Raw genomic sequence first — 20,068 nt, 5'->3', positions numbered from 1 at the left:
ATTTTATTTCCTCCCTGGATTTTTTTTATTGCTCCAGCAGATGTTCTAGTGGCTATCATCAAAGAGATTTATGCAAGCTGATTACAGCCAAAGAGTCTCCAGAACTGAATAAACATATTCAAGCCGGAAATGGACCCAGGCTCCTTCTGTAGCAAGGTCTACTCTCCTTTGGTATGTAGTTTAACCTATAAGCCAAACGTCACTGGCTTGGTCTGGCTTGGGCTGACAGGTAGAAAGTAAAAATCTCAGGAATCAGCCATAAAATCATAAATTCACAAGTGCTACAAAAGTGGCTGCACATGAAGACTTGCTTCCCCACTCATCATGCATTTCCTTTTCTACTCTTTTAGTAGACGTGTTACAGCTCCTCCAGACATGTCTTATTATGTCATCTCCAGTGTGTTATTGTCAAATTGTTAAAAAGATTCTACCAGATCACCCAATTCAGAATTTCTATAATGTGTCAAATAAAATCGACCACAAAAATAATCAACTTTACTGCATTCTGTTAGATTACCAGACTTTACAGGGCTTCTCAAGTAGGCTGCTCAGAGAGTGTTTCCTTTCTGTGTATAACTCACTGCATGCTCCACCAACTAAGATGTCAGAAATCTAGATGTAGCCCTATACCTGCACTGTCAATCTCTAATATAACATCTAAAACTCGTAGTAAAAATTGGTAGTTGTACGATGTCTAGTATTTGCTTACCTTGTGCTTGAGGCTTAATTCCATTTAGGGCCCAAAAAGTTGCTGGACGAATGCTGGCACCATTTATCATCTGCGCTAAGACTTTATTTTTACTTTTGTAAGTAAGAGTATATACTGACCTTCTAATAATCTTTCATGCATACCTCATTATTTTAAATCTAACCATTTATGGACTGGCAAAAAAAAAAGCTTTTGTAAAATCAGCCTTAACAGGGCAACATAGTCAGAATATTCTGTTTGGTCATGGTGGTATATTGTGTGTGCATTCCCCTCTGTTTTTGTGTGTATATGTGTGTGTGTGTGTGTGTGTGTGTGTGTGTGTGTGTGTGTGTGTGTGTGTGTGTGTGTGTGTGTGTGTGTGTGTGTGTGTGTGTGTGTGTGTGTGTGTGTGTGTGTGTGTGTGTGTGTGTGTGTGTGTGTGTGTGGGTGTGTGTGACTATTGTGTCCCGGTGTGCTTGCTGCCGTTGCTGGAGTCAGGGACTGTGAACAACAAGACCAAAGGTGGCAGCTGACAATGTTATGTGCTTGTTTCCCAAACCACACCTCTGAAGGCGATGAATTAACCAGTAAAAATGTTGCTTGTCTATGCCTAAACATTTAATAAAAAAATTCTGACTGCATGCCTCCAAATAATCATACCAGGAGCGCAGAGTCCCCAACAGCCTGCGCGGGCCATGTGGCCTGACCTATCTATCAGCGCTCAACTACTGGAAACATTCAGTCTTTTGTGATATCAATTCGTCAACTGAGGTCCACCAAGGCTGCTGCTGCTGCTGTCTCCTGGGTTCTGAGCTGTCGATATGAAGGACAAACAGCCTTCAGACAGGAGAAACAGCAACAGTCAGCCCAAATCAGCAATTAACAAATAACCTTTTACATTAAGTCGTTGCCACCTCATTGGCACTGGGGCATTGGCCGCCTCTGAAACCAAAAAGTAAATATATTCGAATGTATTGCTCTCATGAGTATGAAATGTACTGTTACTTGAAGCACTCGGGCATTGGGTTAATTAATTCTATTTGGAAAATCGAAGGATAATTAATTTTTTCTCACATCTATAATGTTAAAGCCTTACTATGTTAATTAACTTTCAATGAAATGATTTGAATATAATAGACTTAAGCTTGTTTTTAGGGGAGGAAAGCATTTTTGTTAGTTTATCATAGAGTTTTGCTACCATTTTTAGAATGTGTAATAGTGTGTTATATTTTCCTTCTTGTATTAAAAACATAACTACAAATGTTTTCCACTTAACTGCTCGGATGTTCATTAGTTGTCTGATGTGTGGGTTTTAAACGTTTTGTTCTAACATCAGTGTAGCCCTCTGAGCACTTAATGTCTTCTATTAGCAAGCAAAACTGGTATCTGTTACTGACACAGCACTATCCCCCTCCAGTCCGAGGTGGTCCAGCTGCTTTCATGATGAGCTTTCGTTGAACGCTGAAAAGATTGATTTAAACACAAGAATTATGTGTCTCGCAGCCCAATTAAAATCATTGATTTCCAGAGGGCGGCTCAAAGGGATTTCTTTCCTCATTGATTGTTTGTCCATTCCAATTTGTTGATTATTTCAATTGATTTGGGGCTTTGTTGTGCGATGACACCTAACAAAGGTAGGTGCAATTTTCAACATTAGACTTAATAAATCTTCACAGGAAAAAGCTAAATCTTGGATTTTCCTACGAGACCAAAGTTTATAAGTCAAGCACCTTATCATTAGCTAACAACATTTGAACAAATACTCTCCCCCTCACTCCCCAGACCTGCCATCCTCAAACCATCCACTGGTTTCCCTTTCTTGCCAGTTCTGTCTTACCTGACATAACCCTATCCCACCTTCACACCTGATCTTCCTTTTACTCATCAGACCTGCAGTATATAACAGGCCCTTTTCCACCCACTGCTTGCAGTGGTGCTCACAGTTTGTCAAAGTTGTGATCCTGCCTGTCCTTTCTGGCTGCTGTTATCCATTGCTTGTTACAGGAAACCTGACTTGTGAAATGTGTTGCCTGCCTGTTTGAATCTCTACCAGATCTTTTGACATTTGGAGTCCCTTGCCTGCTTGTCAGATTTGCTTGCATGTTTGGATTGCCAACCGATTTTGACCCTTGCCAACCTCAGGATTCCTTAACCTGCCAGTAAGCCTATTTTTCCCTTTATTAAATCACTGAACCGATGTCTGTCTGCCTGCTTTTTCTGCGTCTGGGTCATATCCTACATTGCCTGAGTCGTGAAAAATGCAGTCTTTGATTTAACATTTCTTTTAACCGTGTTCCTGGGCTAACTAGTGTTGCCCTGCTCTTTTATGTCCATGTCCTATACATGCTTTATCAGCTTGTATTTATCCTGTAGCTTTATCCTCTCTATTTTACCTTGATATGCTGTCAAGTGCACATTTAGTTCTCATTTTAAAACAAGACAGCTGGACAAAGAGTTTTGAAACATCTTATGGAGCTAACCATAATTAGCCAGTTAGCTACAATTAAATATACTAGGGGCAATTGTTATTTCAGTTGTCTTAATTGATGGTTGCTGGCTAGAATTGAGAAACCTGGCTCTGTCTACCTCGTCCTGAAATCATAGACCCTGTGTTTGACAGATTGTCATGGTAAAATGCATATGTATTTATTCCTAACTGCACACACATGCACTAGCTGGACTGAGTATGCGTGTGTGAAGCTCCTACTACTCCCTGTGGACTGCTGTTGACTAAGCCTCTGTTAATTTCACTAACCACCTTGGCCATCTTCTCTACAGTCATCATTAATCATCTCCCTCTTCTCCTTAGTTTTTCGCTTATCTCCTCTAGTCTACCCTTCCCCCACATCCTCTCCTTTATTTTCCTCCTCTACACTGTCTTTTCTCCTCTCTTCTGCTGCCTAGTGCTCCAGCATTTGTGTCAGAGCTGCAGTGATGAGATAACACCAACAGGCCTAATGGCAAGAATGCAATAGAGTTGACAACGAGCCTAGTACATGCAAATTATACAGATAATGTACTGCTACACTACATTCATATTGAACAAACAGATACAGCACAGAAAATGTTAAAAAAAGAATCAGTTAATTCAGATGAGAGATCACAGGGAGATCATTCTTACCAGCCTCTCATCAAGTGTACATTGCCTGAGATTAGGGCAATATGGCAAGAGCTGCCTCTGAGATTAATTATTGAAATGCCATATTGCAACATTTGTGCAGACCGACTCATTCATGAATCCATGTGGTACCGTGTCCTTTTTTCATCTTAATTAGATGAATAAACGCATTTATTCATCTTTGCTGTTCATATTGATATAAGAATAAATAAACACCTCTTCTAAATGCCACATTAATGTTAACATACAAGCAAAATAGCCGTCACAAAAGTACCTTTTGTGATTTCAGATTTGGCTGTCGTTCTTTGGCTCAGTGGGTGTGCTTTGTGTCACTTGGTTAGCCTTTTCCTAATTAACTGCTCACTAAGCAGCGCCTCTAACACGTTCTTCTAGTTCAGATCTTTGATCAAGCAGACAGAGTAGCTAATAGAACACTCAAATAAAATGTTAAAACTGTTAGTTTAAATGTTATGTATTTAACTCTTCTCTCTTTTACTCTCGTGGATGTGTATATTTGATAGATGCATTATTGTGATGTCCATCCTGTGATCTTTGACTGCTGCCACTAGGGACACGGGCTAACTAATTTGACTGTAGGCTTACTTTCATAAATAGCTATACGGTTTCCTTGTTACTGTAGGCCTACTAGGTCATTTTTACAACATATTTGGTCTGACTATTTTCCATCATGGGCCAACTGATGTCTTCATCTTCTTTCACCGAATTTAATCAGGGGAGAAATCACAGTTGCCTCAAAACTCATGTTTGAATGTCATTTTTAAGAGACAAGTTTGGTGTTAGACAAAAGCTAGTTGGACACTTTCTTTAATAATAAAACTGCAGTGCCAAGAATTTTTTGATTCCTCTCATTCTTGTGTCTGTTGTAATTCATGTTGTACGAACGCTTTGGAACCTTAGCTGAGAAATAGCATTTCTGCCAGTATTGGATTATTTTTGAAAGAAAGCTGTTTTTACTAATGCAGGAAACACAAAATATTAACATAACATCAACAACAGTGATAGCTAGATGTTTTTTTTAACTCAGTGCCTTCTACTGTTTGGGTGCAGATAGTCTTCTCTACAAAATAAAACTTGTGAGATCAAACTTCAAAGTGAAACTTTCCTCATTCACTTAGACAAAATCTTTCCTTCCATTATAGACATTAGCTGCTGCCCTGTGCCCTAGAAAACTGAATTTGTCACACACCAATGACTTGACTTCCCATATCAATGAATAGGTTAGGACTTTTTTACATCACACAGCTTCTAACCCAGCAGTGCCTGTAAGGAAGATGGAGAAAGCTCTTGTTGGAAAGTCAAGTTGTGTTACGTAACTGAAAATGTTCAGAGTGTAGTTTGTATGTTACAGTGCTGAAATAAATGAACCCCACTAAATTGTATTCTTCACAACCAAAACCACCTATATAATCCTAACTTACTCCCCCTGAAGTGAATATACTCTTCACTTTGACATTTTCAAGAGCAACATCCTTGACTGCAGTTCAACAGAATGAAATGTACCATGAAAAAAACTGAGGTGCCTGACCCTACATGTGGAAACGGAGCAGGATGTTTAAGGGTGAGAGGATTTTCACAGCCGGGCTGTCTTCAAACAAAGCAGCCAATATAAAAGGTCATTCTCACCACTACACAGAGCCCACCTGGCATTTCAGCAGAAACAATCTCTATCCATGCCAGTGTTCATGGGGCTCCTTGACCACAGGATAAATTACATTTTTACACTTCCACAGAACAGGGAGAGAGTGTGAATTAAAGAAAAAGAAAAAAATCATATTTTTTGAACAGGATGAACAACATTAATTGGGCAAATGTTCCACTAAAAATTACCCAAACATTTTTGAAACAAAAGAACTGATTTCACACAAATGTAAAACAAAGATGATGACCAGATTTTGTCAGCTGAAATGACGATACCTCGTAGATTTGATTAGCTGTGGCTCGCTAAACTAATGCTAATGCTTAAATTCTACTGGCTGGTTAAAAACTCTGTCTCAAAATAAATAATAAAATGATAAAAGACTGAGGCTTAAGCTAATACGTCCCAGGTAAAATCAGCATTCTCACCCGGTAATGATCATTATTACTTGACACTTTGGCAATATTGTCAATGTATTCAATACTGAATGGGATATAATTGAATTGAGTTGAATTGATGACCTTTCCAGAGCTGTACAACACTGTAATGAGGAAATACAAGACAGTAATCGCTGACCAGTTGCTTGTTATTGTAACGCTCTTCAAGTTGGGATTTCTGGTTAAACGTCACACAAATTGGCCATTTAAAAAGAGGGTTTTAGTTTCCGCGAAATTTTTTTGACAAGCAAAGACAAATACTACCACCTAATTTACAAACTACCCAAAACAGACGGATCCAGTATGAATACTTTAGCAATTAACCGAAACAAACAAATATAGTCTAAAGAAGTAAAAAACAAAATCTCATTATAAATCCCAATCCCCCCAGTTGGTACAATCCAAATTGCCACTTCCTGTATTTAAGATCTGTTCTTTAGCAGGCCATCTTTTGCCCTGGCCTGAAAAGATGACCCTCCAGCAGTAGCAACCAGCATCGGCACCCTCAGTACTGGTGACGCAAAGTTAAAGACTTTTGGCAAAGTCATCTCAAGACAATATTATTTGTGACTGTAGAAAACTTACCTTAAAGTGGGCACTCTGAGCATTATTCAGGAAACAAAGATGTGTGTCATTATGTATCTTTTTGCTGATGTTATTCTGTTCGCTAATCTATGTCGAATGTACATTAGTTCAAAAGATCACAAGCTCAATGAGGAAAAGAAAATAACGCTTCAGTTGGTACCATGCTTTATTGGATGCTGTAGACAAACAATCAATGTGGGCTGTGATTCCAGCTTCACTCGCTCAACCTCTACCCAAAAGAATCTGTGTTTTGGTTGCTGTATGACATTGTCGACTCTAACTCCTCCATCAGGGGTGTTATGGCCCACAGAGTGTCACTCCACAGGGTCTGTGGCACCCCAACCAAGTGGCCAATGAGGTCAAATGAAGAATTACACGGTCAGTTTAACCCAGGGGCTTTGGACTACATACCCAGAACAGATTGCAGAGGGTGTGTTAGCTCAAAACCAGGACACCTGTGAAGCAGCAAGTCACTGTTTTCCGTATTATGGACAGGAGGACAAACTGAAAGACATGCAAAGGAAACACAAGGACAAAGGATCTGCTGAACAGTGCTAAACAAATGCCGTCTCATAAAGCTACTTGCCATACTATAACTAGAGCAGAAATTTGCAGACCAGGCGTGGCAATTCAGCAGACGTTTAGGTTCATAGACAGTGCAGCTGCCCCTCTTGGGCTGAGATTAATTGCTGGATGGATAAAGCCGCAGTGATTGACAGATGAGTTACAGCATTGAGGAGACATGAGAGAGATGAATGTGGAGCAGTTCAAAGTGAAATTAGCAGCAAGCACTTTGAATTCCTCAAAGGAGAGTATGCTAGAACCAAAATTTGAGTTTATGTTGCAAAATGTGATTTTAGTCATCAGCATTAGCAACACTTGGCAACTTATAGTTATCACAAATGTCCATGGTTGTACTGACTGTGCATTCAAACCAGAAATCCACACATTAACAAGTATGACATTGACAGTGTATATGTACATTGTATTGTGTGTTGTGTCCTTGGATTTTAAATTCTCTACTGAAGGTGATGTTGCCTGCATCTATAAGCACATTTGACCTTCTGGATGTTCTATAACATATATGGACTGTTGGAACTCGGTGAAGTCAGTGTATCTTAAAGAGAAGAGAGTAATTAAGCAACTATCGCACTTTTGTTCAAATGCACATTACAATAATGTATGATTATTTGCATATGTCTCCTTCATACATCTACAGCTTAGAGCTATTCTTTCTAAATATATATTTTTTAAGCAGAGGGGTCAAAAAAACAATATGTGACTATTTTCTGGGTGTCTTAGTCCTCTGAGATATAAATGTAATATATTTTGTTTATGTAACTGTTTAAGGCATTAACTTGGGCTTTAGGATTTTTTTTATGGGCATTTTTATTTATTTACTAACATTTTAAGAAAATGAATTGATTAGTTGATAAAAAATAATGTTAGCCACAACCCTACTATAATGTTATTCCACTATGTTGGGATTTATTTTCCAACATAAAAGTTGCACAACCGACAAATACATTACTTTTGTTTACTCTGAGAAGTTTTTTTTTTTTTTTAGTATAGCTCCCTTTAACCATGTGTCATTTTGCACAAAAGGAGTCTGGTGCATTTTTGAATTGGAGTGAGAGAGACAGCACAGGCTTATAATGGCATGCTGCATTGCAGACTAACAAAGGCACCACAACAAAAATGAAGCCACAGGTAGTTTATGGGCCATCATCTGATGGAATTATTTTCCCACTAGCTCCAGGTGCAGGGACGGGATAAAGGCCGTCTATCACCAGAGACCCAGACAGCTAATGCAGCATAAAGAGCAGCTCAAAATTTAACCGTGGTCGCTGCAACCTTTTCTTGTAACTGGGTCCTGCTTAATGAACTACAAGGCGCATTGAATGACAAATAAATGGTGTTTTTTTTAGGCCAACAAACTGCTCAATGCATCACTAATAAGGTTAATTTGAGTCCCACCGGGCAGGAGGCATTAGCCTAAGTGTTTATCCGCTTTAACGCTGTCCCCTGTTAGACGGAGGAAAAGAAACAGTATTGGCAGTGTCATTAGAATGACACAAAGTAGGAGGTGAATGCCCAATTTTCTCATCAGGTCTGAGCCAAATGAACAGCATGCAATCACAAAGTACTTGCTGTTTTGAATATGCTACAGGATAATATACTTGTTGTGACTACTTTTTGCACTTTTTAAGTGAAGCTCATGAGGCTTGATGTTTGGGAAAACAAGTCGGGAAATCTGTGGTAATTCAGTGAAGCCTGATAATGAGCAAATAAAACGGCAAACAGATTATTGCATGTGTAACGTTTTGACGTGTTTACCTGTCCATATAGTGGTGTGTGCCTCAAGTCAAATGTATGGTTCTCGGCCTGCATCGATGTCCCATTTCCCCAAACTGATTACAATTACAAATTCAGGTGAGCCCATAACAGCACAATGGATATCTCAAATGGCAGACTTTGAGGCTGCTGTTGAATTAATTATTTCTCTGAGATGCTTCCACTGCCTCGTTGACACTCAGGCAAACAGATGTTAAATTCACCAGGGCTACTGTTGCATACAGTGGGCCCGATAAGCCTCATTTGAATAATTCCCATATAGCTCTGCTGTTTTATCTTAAAGTCTACCCATCAGAAACGTGTGGTGTTGTGCTTATGGAATTGTGGGACACCACAGCACCACTGTTAATCAATAACAAGCTTTGGGCACTGTATTGTATTTTAGCGCAGATAATATTGAGGTCCCCTCAGACAGTGAGATCTATAATATGCTTTGCAGAGAAATTGACATTTTAAATTCTTTTCAGCCCTGTTGTGCTCATAGAATTTTTGAGAAAGCAATGTGAGCCGAGCTACACTGTGGGCTTCAAGCTTCATGGGAGTTGATTGTACAGTAGAAAGAAAGTGACTGGCTAAGCTTCAGTTCTGCTGTTGGGGGGGGGTCTAAATCCCAAGTCGCTTAAATCACTCTGTATAACAGATTAGCAGGAGCCTATTAATTGAAAAGAGTTCTGAGATTTCCCACTCCCACAAGTATTCTGGAAGTCACCATGGCCCCTCTAAAGTCTGCATTACCTGTAAAAACCAAGCAATTTAAGAGTAGTGATAATGGGCCAATCTTTGGGACAGGATGTAATTAAGAGGAGGACTTTAGAGACAATACTACATCTTTATCTAAGAAATCTCAAGAGGGTTTCGGGAAAAAAAACAGAGGAGGAGAGAGACAGAAAAGAGAGAAAGTCGTTGCAGGGGGGTGGTTCATTAACAGCAGCTCATCCAAATTGGTCCAGTGTATGCTAACCAGTACCATCAGCATACACATAGGGGACCGAGTCCAAGATTGCCTCTGCAGCAGGAGTATCTGAAGATGGATATTGTCTGCTGGGTGCCAAGACTATTTTGGGAACCTGAGCCCCTGACTTGTCCCTGGACACCCTCTGATCAGCTTTGTCATCAGGTGTGAGAGCGGCTACACAATACATACATCCTGATGCTCACACCTCAGGAAAGTAATGGGTCTTTGTCTCTTTTTCTTTGCGTTCTTCACTTTACCTCTCCATTTCTTGTAGAAATTGGAAACATGGAGAGGTAAGGAAAAATCCCAGCCGTGATAACCTTGAAGTGGGTGGTACTTTGGCTAATTTTAGGGTACAACCCAAATGCAACAAAGACATCATTTTGGGTTTTATCCAGAAACAAAGCTCTGACTGTCGATGAGCAAACAGCAGGATGAAATACGTGCTTTGAGGCTTCTACTTAAAGCTAACAATGCCGTATTCTTCCCCCACATAACTCTGCAGTCTTTTCCATGTTTGATCACGCTGATGGAACTCGCTCTCTGACATCTATGTGTTTGTGTTTGTTTATTCCTTTTCGTATCTCATGGCCTTTCTCTGCTTACCTCTCCATTTTCCATTGCGCGTCAGATCTCCACGAACTGAACTGAATTCTTCCAGCACACACTCGTACAAACACACGAGCACTCCGTTCTCTACTCTCTCTCTGGTGCTTGTGTGTGTGTGTGTGTGTGTGTGTGTGTGTGTGTGTGTGTGTGTGTGTGTGTGTGTGTGTGTGTGTGTGTGTGTGTGTGTGTGTGTGTGTGTGTGTCTCTGTGTGTGTGTCTGTGTGTGTGTGTGTGTGTGTGTGTGTGTGTGTGTGTGTGTGTGTGTGTGTGTGTGTGTGTGTGTGTGTGTGTGTGTGTGTGTGTGTGTGTGTGTGTGTGTGTGTGTGTGTGTGTGTGTGTGTGTGTGTCTGTGTCTGTGTGTCTGTGTGTGTGTGTGTGTGTGTGTGTGTGTGTGTGTGTGTGTGTGTGTCTCTGTGTCTGTGTGTGTGTGTGTGTGTGTGTGTGTGTGTGTGTCTCTGTGTGTGTGTGTGTGTGTGTGTGTCTGTGTGTGTGTGTGTGTGTGTGTGTGTGTGTGTGTGTGTGTGTGTGTGTGTGTGTGTGTGTGTGTGTGTGTGTGTCTCTCTGTGTGTGTGTGTGTGTGTGTGTGTGTGTGTGTGTGTGTGTGTCTCTCTGTGTGTGTGTGTGTGTGTGTGTGTGTGTGTGTGTGTGTGTGTGTGTGTGTGTGTGTGTGTGTGTGTCTGTGTCTGTGTGTGTGTGTGTGTGTGTGTGTCTGTGTGTGTGTGTGTGTGTGTGTGTGTGTGTGTGTGTGTGTGTGTGTGTGTGTGTGTGTGTGTCTCTGTGTGTGTGTCTGTGTGTGTGTCTGTGTGTGTGTGTGTGTGTGTGTGTGTGTGTCTGTGTGTGTGTGTGTGTGTGTGTGTCTGTCTGTGTGTGTGTGTGTGTGTGTGTGTGTGTGTGTGTGTGTGTGTGTGTGTGTGTGTGTGTGTGTGTGTGTGTGTGTGTGTGTGTCTGTGTGTGTGTCTCTGTGTGTGTGTGTGTGTGTGTGTGTGTGTGTGTGTGTGTGTGTCTGTGTGTGTGTGTGTGTCTCTGTGTGTGTGTGGATGAAGTCGTGTCCTGGAGAAGTTTCTAATGCGTGCTTCAGTCGTCGGTACTGTGGCGCATCGTCCGGCTGTGTGTGAATGAACGGAGGAGGAGATCATACATTAACTCCTGCTGGCTGCGGGGACTCTCCAGTTGACAGGAGCCAGGGCAGGAGGATGCACTCAGAACAACACTGACAGCTTTTGGGAGCAGAAGCCACAAATGAAACTCAAAAGAAAACCGACTTAAATACATATCTTTTCTTGCCTACCCGGTGTTTTCCTGAGGATCTTTACGCACCGCAAAGGAGCGAAGAAAACGCCGCAGAGATGAGTGTTGCGTGGTTTTACATCCTCCTGAAGGAGCCCGTCTCCTGATAAAGGGACCTAAGAGGACAAAACGCTGTCCCTGATATTTCCCCAAAGAAGATTGCAAAGGTGGAGCGTTAGAGAAGGGCTGATGACGGGACTATTAATCCTTTCAGTGCATCAAAAGCACCAAGGGGTATTAGAAACGCTTGGATGGAAATCGGGCGATTGTTTAGAACTGTTTTTGGTTTTATATGAAACTGGTGATTAGTTCATCTGCAAGGATACTTTTTTTTTTTATATCCACTGAAGATTTAATTGCTTTTATTTGTTTCACCGACAGATTGCATGATATGAGTGGTTTCCAGGAGTGAATTTTCAGAAACTCTCATCTCAATCTTTTTTTTTCTCTTCAAGTATTCCTAAATCTAAATGGAATTAGTTGAGTCTGAAGCCGGTTGTGAAAGGAACAGACATGGTACATGGGCACAGCTTCCATCACGGTAAGACATCCTGTTCATCAGCTGAAGCACACTTGGTTCACAGCTCTATTGCATGCTTGTGAACGAAAGAGAAGTGTGATGGTTTAACTCAGAACAGGAGCATGGTGTGAGAACATCAAACATAACTATGATGTAGTCACAGTGCAATCAGCAACCTGTAAACTCAGTGTTGAAGGTCACTCTATAAGTTGTTTGGGGGTTGGGGGGGCATTTTTCGTAAATTGTAAGACATGTTTTGGGTTTTTTAAACATTTTTTTATGTATAGTTATTTCTTTTTAAAATTGTATTCATATCTTTTATGTTTTTTTATGTTTTTCAGTAAATTCTGTTGTTTTTTTTGTTCATTTTTAAAGAACTGTTCTGTTGAGATGGATTATAATGGCTATTATAAATGCATTATAAGAGGTTATTGAAATTACCCTTCATAATTAAAAAATGTTTTTAGGGATAAGGTTTATTGCTTACAAAGACCACACATGAGTCATGCAGATTACCTGTTTAAACACATTTACTGTACAGGCCTATAGAGGTTAAGTTCTGAGCTAATTTGAGTCTATTAGCATTATAAAGGTTTCAACTTGTTTACACTACATGTATAAATCATCATAATTGACAAAATGCCAATAATGACCTGTTATTGCAATTATTTTAGGTATTGTGTGCTGTTTGGGGATGTGTTAAGGTTACAGTCAAGCCCAGGTTTATTTGGCATATTGCTGATATGCAGTACATGTAAACTTAAACCCAAAATGTGGACATTGCTGACTCAACCCTCCCTCAGCGGAAATCAAGCTGTGCACAAAACAAAGGAAATTACAGAGGAAACCCATATGCAAGTGTCACAGTCTTCACAATGTATTTGTCTTTCTGTTTTGACAGTTGTTGCAAGTCTTCTCATACTTGGGTTGTCTGGAGCAACAAGGAAGGATACATCAGGTAATCACCACAGCCGTGTGTTTTGACTCCCTAAAAATCCTCTCTTCAAAGCTTTAATCTTTCACTTTCTTTTCTTTTTTCTCTGCTGCATGTATCTTTAGTGAAGAACAACTCTGGAGTGAAGCCTGCAGGTCAATGTGGAACGTGGGTGAAAGAACCAGAAGGAGGGCTCTTCACTTCTCCAAATTACCCAAACAAATACCCCCCAGACACAGAGTGTGTTTACATCCTTGAAGGTAAATATCGCCTTTAAAAAATCTATTTGTTCTCTTAAGCTAAAGCATTCCTGGTTTTATCCCTAGAGAGTAATGCAATTTGTTGGTTTATTGGACAGGCTGGTATTTTTTTCAAATTAGAAAGGGGTATTTGATTGTTCAGAGCTGATAATCAGGTTAATAAAATCACCAAAGTGAATGTGGACGCCAATAACTATCTGGTGTTTTAGAGATAAATTGACTAACAGAGGGGATTTGAGGTATTGAGTGTGCGGGCGTGCTGGAAATGAAACAACTTGAACCTTCATCAATGAAAGCATGACTAATATTTCACTCCCTCCCGTGTGCTAGGTGGTAATTTTTGAAATTGTCTTCCAGCACCACCAAGGCAGTGTATTGATCTACACTTTGAGGAGAATTATTCCATCGAGTCCTCTTGGGAATGTAAATTTGACAACATCGAGGTTCGGGATGGACCCTTTGGCTTCTCCCCGATACTCGGACGGTACTGCGGTCAGCACAGCCCGCCTGATATCAGGAGTAGCGGCCGATATCTGTGGATAAAATTCGTAACCGATGGTGAACTGGAAGCGGTGGGATTTTCAGCAAGTTACAACTTCACTGCAGGTAAATGTTTTTGTTGCTGTTTTGCCTTACTGCTCTTGTCAACTCACTTCTTTCTTTGTGAGCACGTCCATGCTTTTTTTGGCCCCTAACAGCAAGGCTCCAAATGAATAACAAACATCTTCCAGGAAACTCGTCCTTGTGGGAGCCTCTTGCAGTTGTATTGATTCTCTGTCTGCACACGGTCAGTATTTCCATTGGCAATATACTGTCATTTGCTGGGACACTCGTGCGACTGGCAAGGCTGTTATTTCTTCTCTCTATATATCTGGCCTGATGTGAAGTAGCTCCGATTTGAATTCAGTTCAGCTGCACCACTCTACAGTTCACAGGGCTGGAAGAAGCAGAGAGAGCGTAGCAAGCTAATCAGAATTGTACAACACAATCGTGGCAGTTAAGTTTGTGTGAAAAACCTTTAGTTTTCTTAATTTGCTTCATCTTCGGTTGAGATCCCATTACTGAATAAGAGTGAGGGTAGATGACAAGGAATCAGGGCATATCCACGATTTAATATTCTTTCACCTACACTCGACTGGGATTAATAACACTGTCAACTTTTTAAGTGTGTTTGAGCGTTGAAAGGCACAGTGCCCGGAAGCACCAAAGGTATATGCCAATTTGGCTTCACATCCACTGCACCTTCATTGTAATTTTACCATCGGAGATTTGAGAGTTTGATTGTTTATATGATGAACATTTACGCAGTACGTCAACCTTTCATCTGAAAAACATGCTAGCGACAGGCTATTGAAGAGAAAGCAATGAGATGGAGAGGGACTACAGATTTATCTCTAAAGGCGTTGTGTGTAGGTGTGTGAAGCTCTTCATTGGAAATTTGTGAAGAAGTGCCGTCAATAGGAATGAAATATACTGAGGAATAAAGCAGAAATGCTGCTACTGTAGTAGAAGTTAAATTGCTTATGTAAAAACTACTCTAAGGTACAGCTGCTGTAGCTCCATCTGTTCAGTGTAAAAGCGACACAACGTTAAACTGCCAGTTACAATTTTTCTCATGCATTTCAGTGAGGTGTTGAAAAAAATATAAATCGGCACAAAAATCAAGTGCATGGATATGTTCTGTTTTACAGAGATTGTTGTCTGCTGAGTCATGAATCTTTGAACGTGCAGCTTAGTTCTACACATCAACTTTGATTTTAAGTTTTATTATTAAAGAAATGTATAACTTATTTGTAAGGCTAGTTGAGCAGCTAAACATTTAGCAGACAATAATATAATTGGATGGATAGTGTTTTAGCTCAACTATAGGCTACTTTAAAATAAATAGTTCAACATTTTTGGGAAATACGATTATTCACTCTTTTATCAGGAGTTAAATGAAAAGATTGAGTCACACTATAAGAAGTGGACGTAGTCTTTGCCTGATCACCCACTGGTTTATGGACTGTGGTTCTCAAGCCTCAAGTTCGGCATTTTGGAATTTGGCCGTCGCCATCTTGTGTTTTTGCCAAACCAGTGAACGGAAGTGACCAAATTTTGACTGCAGGCAAGTGACGTAGAGACGCTGTATACAACTCTGGTAGCGGTAGCAACCTTCCACTCACAAGGTAGCCACACCTCAAAGCATACTTTATGGTCGATTTTACTCTGAATGGGACCATACTTTACTAAATGAACATCATGCTGTATTGAAGAAGACTTGAACTAGTGGGACCATAAACTCATTTTCACAATGTGAACAGGTTCTAAATCAAGTGAGAAGTAGGGTCATTTTCTTATAGACTTCTCTATACAATCTGACATCCTTTTGCAACCAGAGGAGTCGCCCCCCGATGGCCAGTAGAGAGAATGCAAGTTTAAGGCACTTCGGTAATGGCTTTACTTTTCAGAACCAGAGATGGTCGCCTGGTCTGTACAGTAAAATTGAAGTTAGCTTAGCACAAAGACTGGAAACAGCTAATCTGCCTACCAGTCAGAAAGCAAACCGAATTTTACTTCACTCACTTTGGACCTCAGACCGTATTGATTCCCCATAAAGAGCCCATTTATTAGATGCACAGATTTTCGCTAAATGTATGCACAGACTTTGTGTATAACGGTGTGTGTGTTATCTGGCTTGCTAACCAGCTGCAGGTGTTGTAGTTTCATATTCACTGTATTAACATCAGTACTTTCATATTACCCTTGGCCAGAAGCAAACAAGCATATTTTCCAAGATGTTGAATTACTTTTTTAATAAATATGAGCAATAAATACAACCTGTAATTTGCGTTGACATATACATTACATAAGGGATAATCTGCAAAACTGGCTTTACTGATGGATGTCTTGAATAAAAATGTAAGTACGGCAGGCCTTTTGTAAAAAAAGTCACTACAAAAAATACTTCAAGCTAAACAGAACAAAGATAATTTGTTATTTCCAGCACTTGATATTCAGAGATAAAGCGTCTGACTACATTTTCTGTAACGTGCAGCTGAAGTATTGTTTCCTCGGCATGCTCCTCTTGGGAGTCTCATTGAAAATTTGCTGAGAGGAAAGAAAAAATCTCCGCCTCTCGACTTGATAGGAAATATCTGTGGCATATGATTTACATAATTAAAGAAGATAAAAGTCCTGAATTCACTTGACTTGATACTCGAGTACTTGAATAGTGCCTCACATCTGCAGCTGCTCTGCAAACCATGCTAATTCACACAGCCCTCCTCTGATGCATGGGAGAGAAAAAAGAAGCAACAAAGGTGACATGAATCAGCTCCTCTTACTCTCTTCCCTCAGTCATTTTAGGAGCAGAGAGATAAAAACTCTCATGGCTCTCCTTCACATCCTGTCCTCACAGAGCCTTGTGCTCCTGATGACTAATGCGGTTAATAGAGAAGCCAGTGGATGAACAAGCAGTGACTAGAATCTCATAATATGTAGAGTCATATATTTAATGTGGAGGTACTTCAGTGAACCACTTAAAGTCTGCAGATGCTATGTATTCAGTTTATTTGTGGCATCAGAGGAAGTAAGAGATGCTGGTGTAACAGTCGATTCACTCGGAACAGTCACTCAATGAACATGTCTGTCCCAGTGATGTGAAGAGCAATTTATTGTCAAACAAATTACACCCAGATGCCTCACGCTTGGTCTTTACTTGCGTCACAGAATGTTTACAGCAGTCTTCTTTTTATTTAGCAAAATATATTGTAGCTTGTTGTTTGTGACTGTTTTTATATATATTTGAAAATCACATGAGATAGTTGAAAATCATTAAACTCTCTCATATTTACTTAGATCAGCTACAAGGACAAACTTTCAATGATGAGTCTATCTACCTGTTGATCAGTACACGAAAGCTCACCAGTCAATGATTCCATCTGGCAGGCTACACGTGTGACTCAGAGAAGAAATGAAACGCACCCACAAAATCTGTGATAACTCTAAAACCACTGTTTGATTGTTTCTGTGCGGCTTAAACAAGCAAGATTTTCAACCCATCTACACCTTGCATTAGTGTGCATTCTGGATATCTGATCAGGATAAGGACAAAAGAATGGTAATGCAAGCTGTAAATGCACACATCTGGATCAGAATGTTATCACCCGGCTCACACCTTAAGGTTAAGCCAGGCATTAATACAATCCATACAGTGTGACCACTATTTTAAGAGAAAAACCCATCCAGCAAGGTAAAAGATCACCTAACTCTGCCTCTTCCAGCCAGCTCGAGCAAGCCTGGCAAAAAGGTACGATAATAGCAGTAGCTAGCAAATTTTCCCTCACAAAAAAAAATGGGACAGTTCTGCATTGCTTCCCTTGACACTGTATTAAAGTCTGCAAGCCCTGCCTGACCAAAACTAGCATATTGAGATCTGATCACAGGAAGAATCAAGATAATGAGAGTGCTCAATAATACAAGTGTAAATGCAAAAGCCTGTGGATTGGATGTCAATATCCAGATACAAATCACATATTAACAGCAGGTGTAAATCAGGCCATAGCCAGGCTTGCTGTTTTTTGTGTCCAGTCTTAGCTTCAAGCTAAGTGGCTGATAATATTTACTAACCACACATGGAAAAGGTATCAACCTTCTTCTCTTGTTCTTGGCACAAAAGTGAATAGGCGGTTAAAAAAAATGTCAACTTGTCCCTTTAAGTGCATATTGAGGTACCATTAGTGAGTCTCTCAAAAATGCCCTGAAGCAGTACGTATAACCTTGACACGTTATCCTAATGCCACTTTGACGCATCAAGCAGAGCCTACTGTAAGTGTATCGCAGGAGTAATCATGCTACTGCTCCATAGTTTTACATATAAAAGGCAGAGCTCAATCAATTAAGTGAGGAAAGCCTGGCATAGAAGGAGCAAACCACCCACAAGAGAAGTGTAGGGAAGGGCTGGAAGCCTGAGGCCAAGAGTTTGTTTGAATTTGCATAATAAACCCTGGGTTGATTCATATTTTTTATTGTTTCATCAAGTCCGCCTGTGTCATCATTCTGCCCCAATATATTCAAATTGGAACATTGATTTAGTTTAGTAGTTGTTTAAATAGTGACAATTTAAGGTTGAAAGTGGGATATTGAGCCACTGTCTATGTGCTAAGAGAACCAAAGCGTCAGTCAAATTCAGCTGTCCATCATTAATAGTATAGTTACAAGCTTTGTAGCACACACGACATTTCCCTCCGTAGATTCACATCATACCTGGAGGTCGGCGACAAAGTCAAGGTGTTACATTGTGACCAGCAGCCCTATGTTCTAACACATGCTATAAAATTGCACGTAGAATAGTTGAATACAGCAAGTGCAGCAAGGGAAATTACAGTGTGAAGTATAATTCTATGTGTGCAATTCTGTTGAGGGATTTGAGCAGCATTCTGCTTTTTAGGTCGTCCTCGGGCGCCGTGACCTTAGAACCCTGTGGACTGGTAGATTAAGTAGTGTTTCAGCACCTTAAGACAAAGCAAGAGCAAATAAAACCTGCAAGCTCTCCCCTTCTTGCTTCTGCCCTCCGATCACTGGCTGTGTGCAGAGCCAAGACCTGGTGGTGAGGCAGATGCTGCTCTTTGGAGACTTGGGCAGTAGATGTACATATCCTTAACCCAAGGACTAGTGATACTAATCCTTCGTTGGGAATATTGTGAAAAGAAAAACAGCATGTTGCATTTAAAGATGAAACATAATGACTTTTCTGCGTTGGATTTGTGTAGTTTGGGGTTTTTACTACTGTTGTGGGCTGCACAGTGGTGTAGTGGTTAGCACTGTCGCCTCACAGCAAGAGGGGCCCGGGTTCAATTCCCGGGCTAGACAACCTTCTGTGTGGAGTTTGCATGTTCTCCCCGTGTCAGTGTGGGTTCTCTCCGGGTTCTCCGGCTTCCTCCCACAGTCCAAAGACATGCAGCTTAGGTGCATTGAAGACTCTAAATTGTCCGTAGGTGTGAATGTGAGCGTGAATGGTTGTTTGTCTCTATGTGTCAGCCCTGCGACAGACTGGCGACCTGTCCAGGGTGTACCCTGCCTTCAACCATTGACAGCTGAGATCGGCTCCAGCACCCCCGCGACCCTTAACTGGATAAGCAGGTTATGGAAGATGGATGGATGGATATACGTGGTTGTCAGGTGTGGACTGTGGAAAATGCTTGATAAAATTCCTTGGACTTTTACTAAACATTTGTAATTTAAATGTGAATATTATGCAAAACACAAACTCATATTCACTGTAGTGAAATAAAAAACAAATCCTATTTTTCCCCTTGTGGAAAGAAATTGTCAAATAATTGCTGGTCAGTATCCCATTCAGCCGCATGTGTTACCTGAGGCACCTTCAGTAGCACTGCCACTGCATGTTTTCTTCTATCAAGAATTCAAGCCATGGCTAATTTATTTCTGATCAAGATGGCACTGATTGATCTAAGCCCCTTATTGCCAAAGCCAAGCTCTGACTGGACTGAGAATCATTTTGAAATGAAATGAGTCAATTGACATTTAAGATTATTGCTGTAATAGGATATATGGGCCCATCATAAAGGAGGCAGGGCCACGAGATTGAACCAAGATGGACTCAAAATTGAAAATTGAACCGTAGAGATCGACTCTTTGCTCTTGGAAGGAACCTACTTC

The 20,068-nt window shown here is 40.5% G+C and overlaps 1 protein-coding gene across 2 annotated transcripts in view; it reads left to right on the top strand.

The window, feature by feature from the left end:
• The first annotated feature begins 12,185 nt into the window (after positions 1–12,185).
• neto1l (neuropilin (NRP) and tolloid (TLL)-like 1, like) overlaps positions 12,186–20,068 on the top strand; it is a 62,784-nt gene continuing 54,901 nt past the window's right edge. For both annotated transcript variants that reach the window (XM_054623238.1, XM_054623239.1), the window contains exons 1-4: positions 12,186–12,232; positions 13,113–13,169; positions 13,271–13,405; positions 13,763–14,011. In XM_054623238.1, the coding sequence (XP_054479213.1) occupies positions 12,205–12,232; positions 13,113–13,169; positions 13,271–13,405; positions 13,763–14,011 (469 nt within the window). In that variant the 5' untranslated portion in view covers positions 12,186–12,204. The remainder of the gene's footprint in view (positions 12,233–13,112; positions 13,170–13,270; positions 13,406–13,762; positions 14,012–20,068) is intronic.

Source organism: Anoplopoma fimbria, chromosome 21 (genome assembly GCF_027596085.1).
Source record: "Anoplopoma fimbria isolate UVic2021 breed Golden Eagle Sablefish chromosome 21, Afim_UVic_2022, whole genome shotgun sequence".
In the NCBI taxonomy this organism is placed as follows: domain Eukaryota; kingdom Metazoa; phylum Chordata; class Actinopteri; order Perciformes; family Anoplopomatidae; genus Anoplopoma; species Anoplopoma fimbria.
Note: the sequence above shows the minus strand (reverse complement) of the source record. Positions and strands in the feature narration are given on the sequence as shown.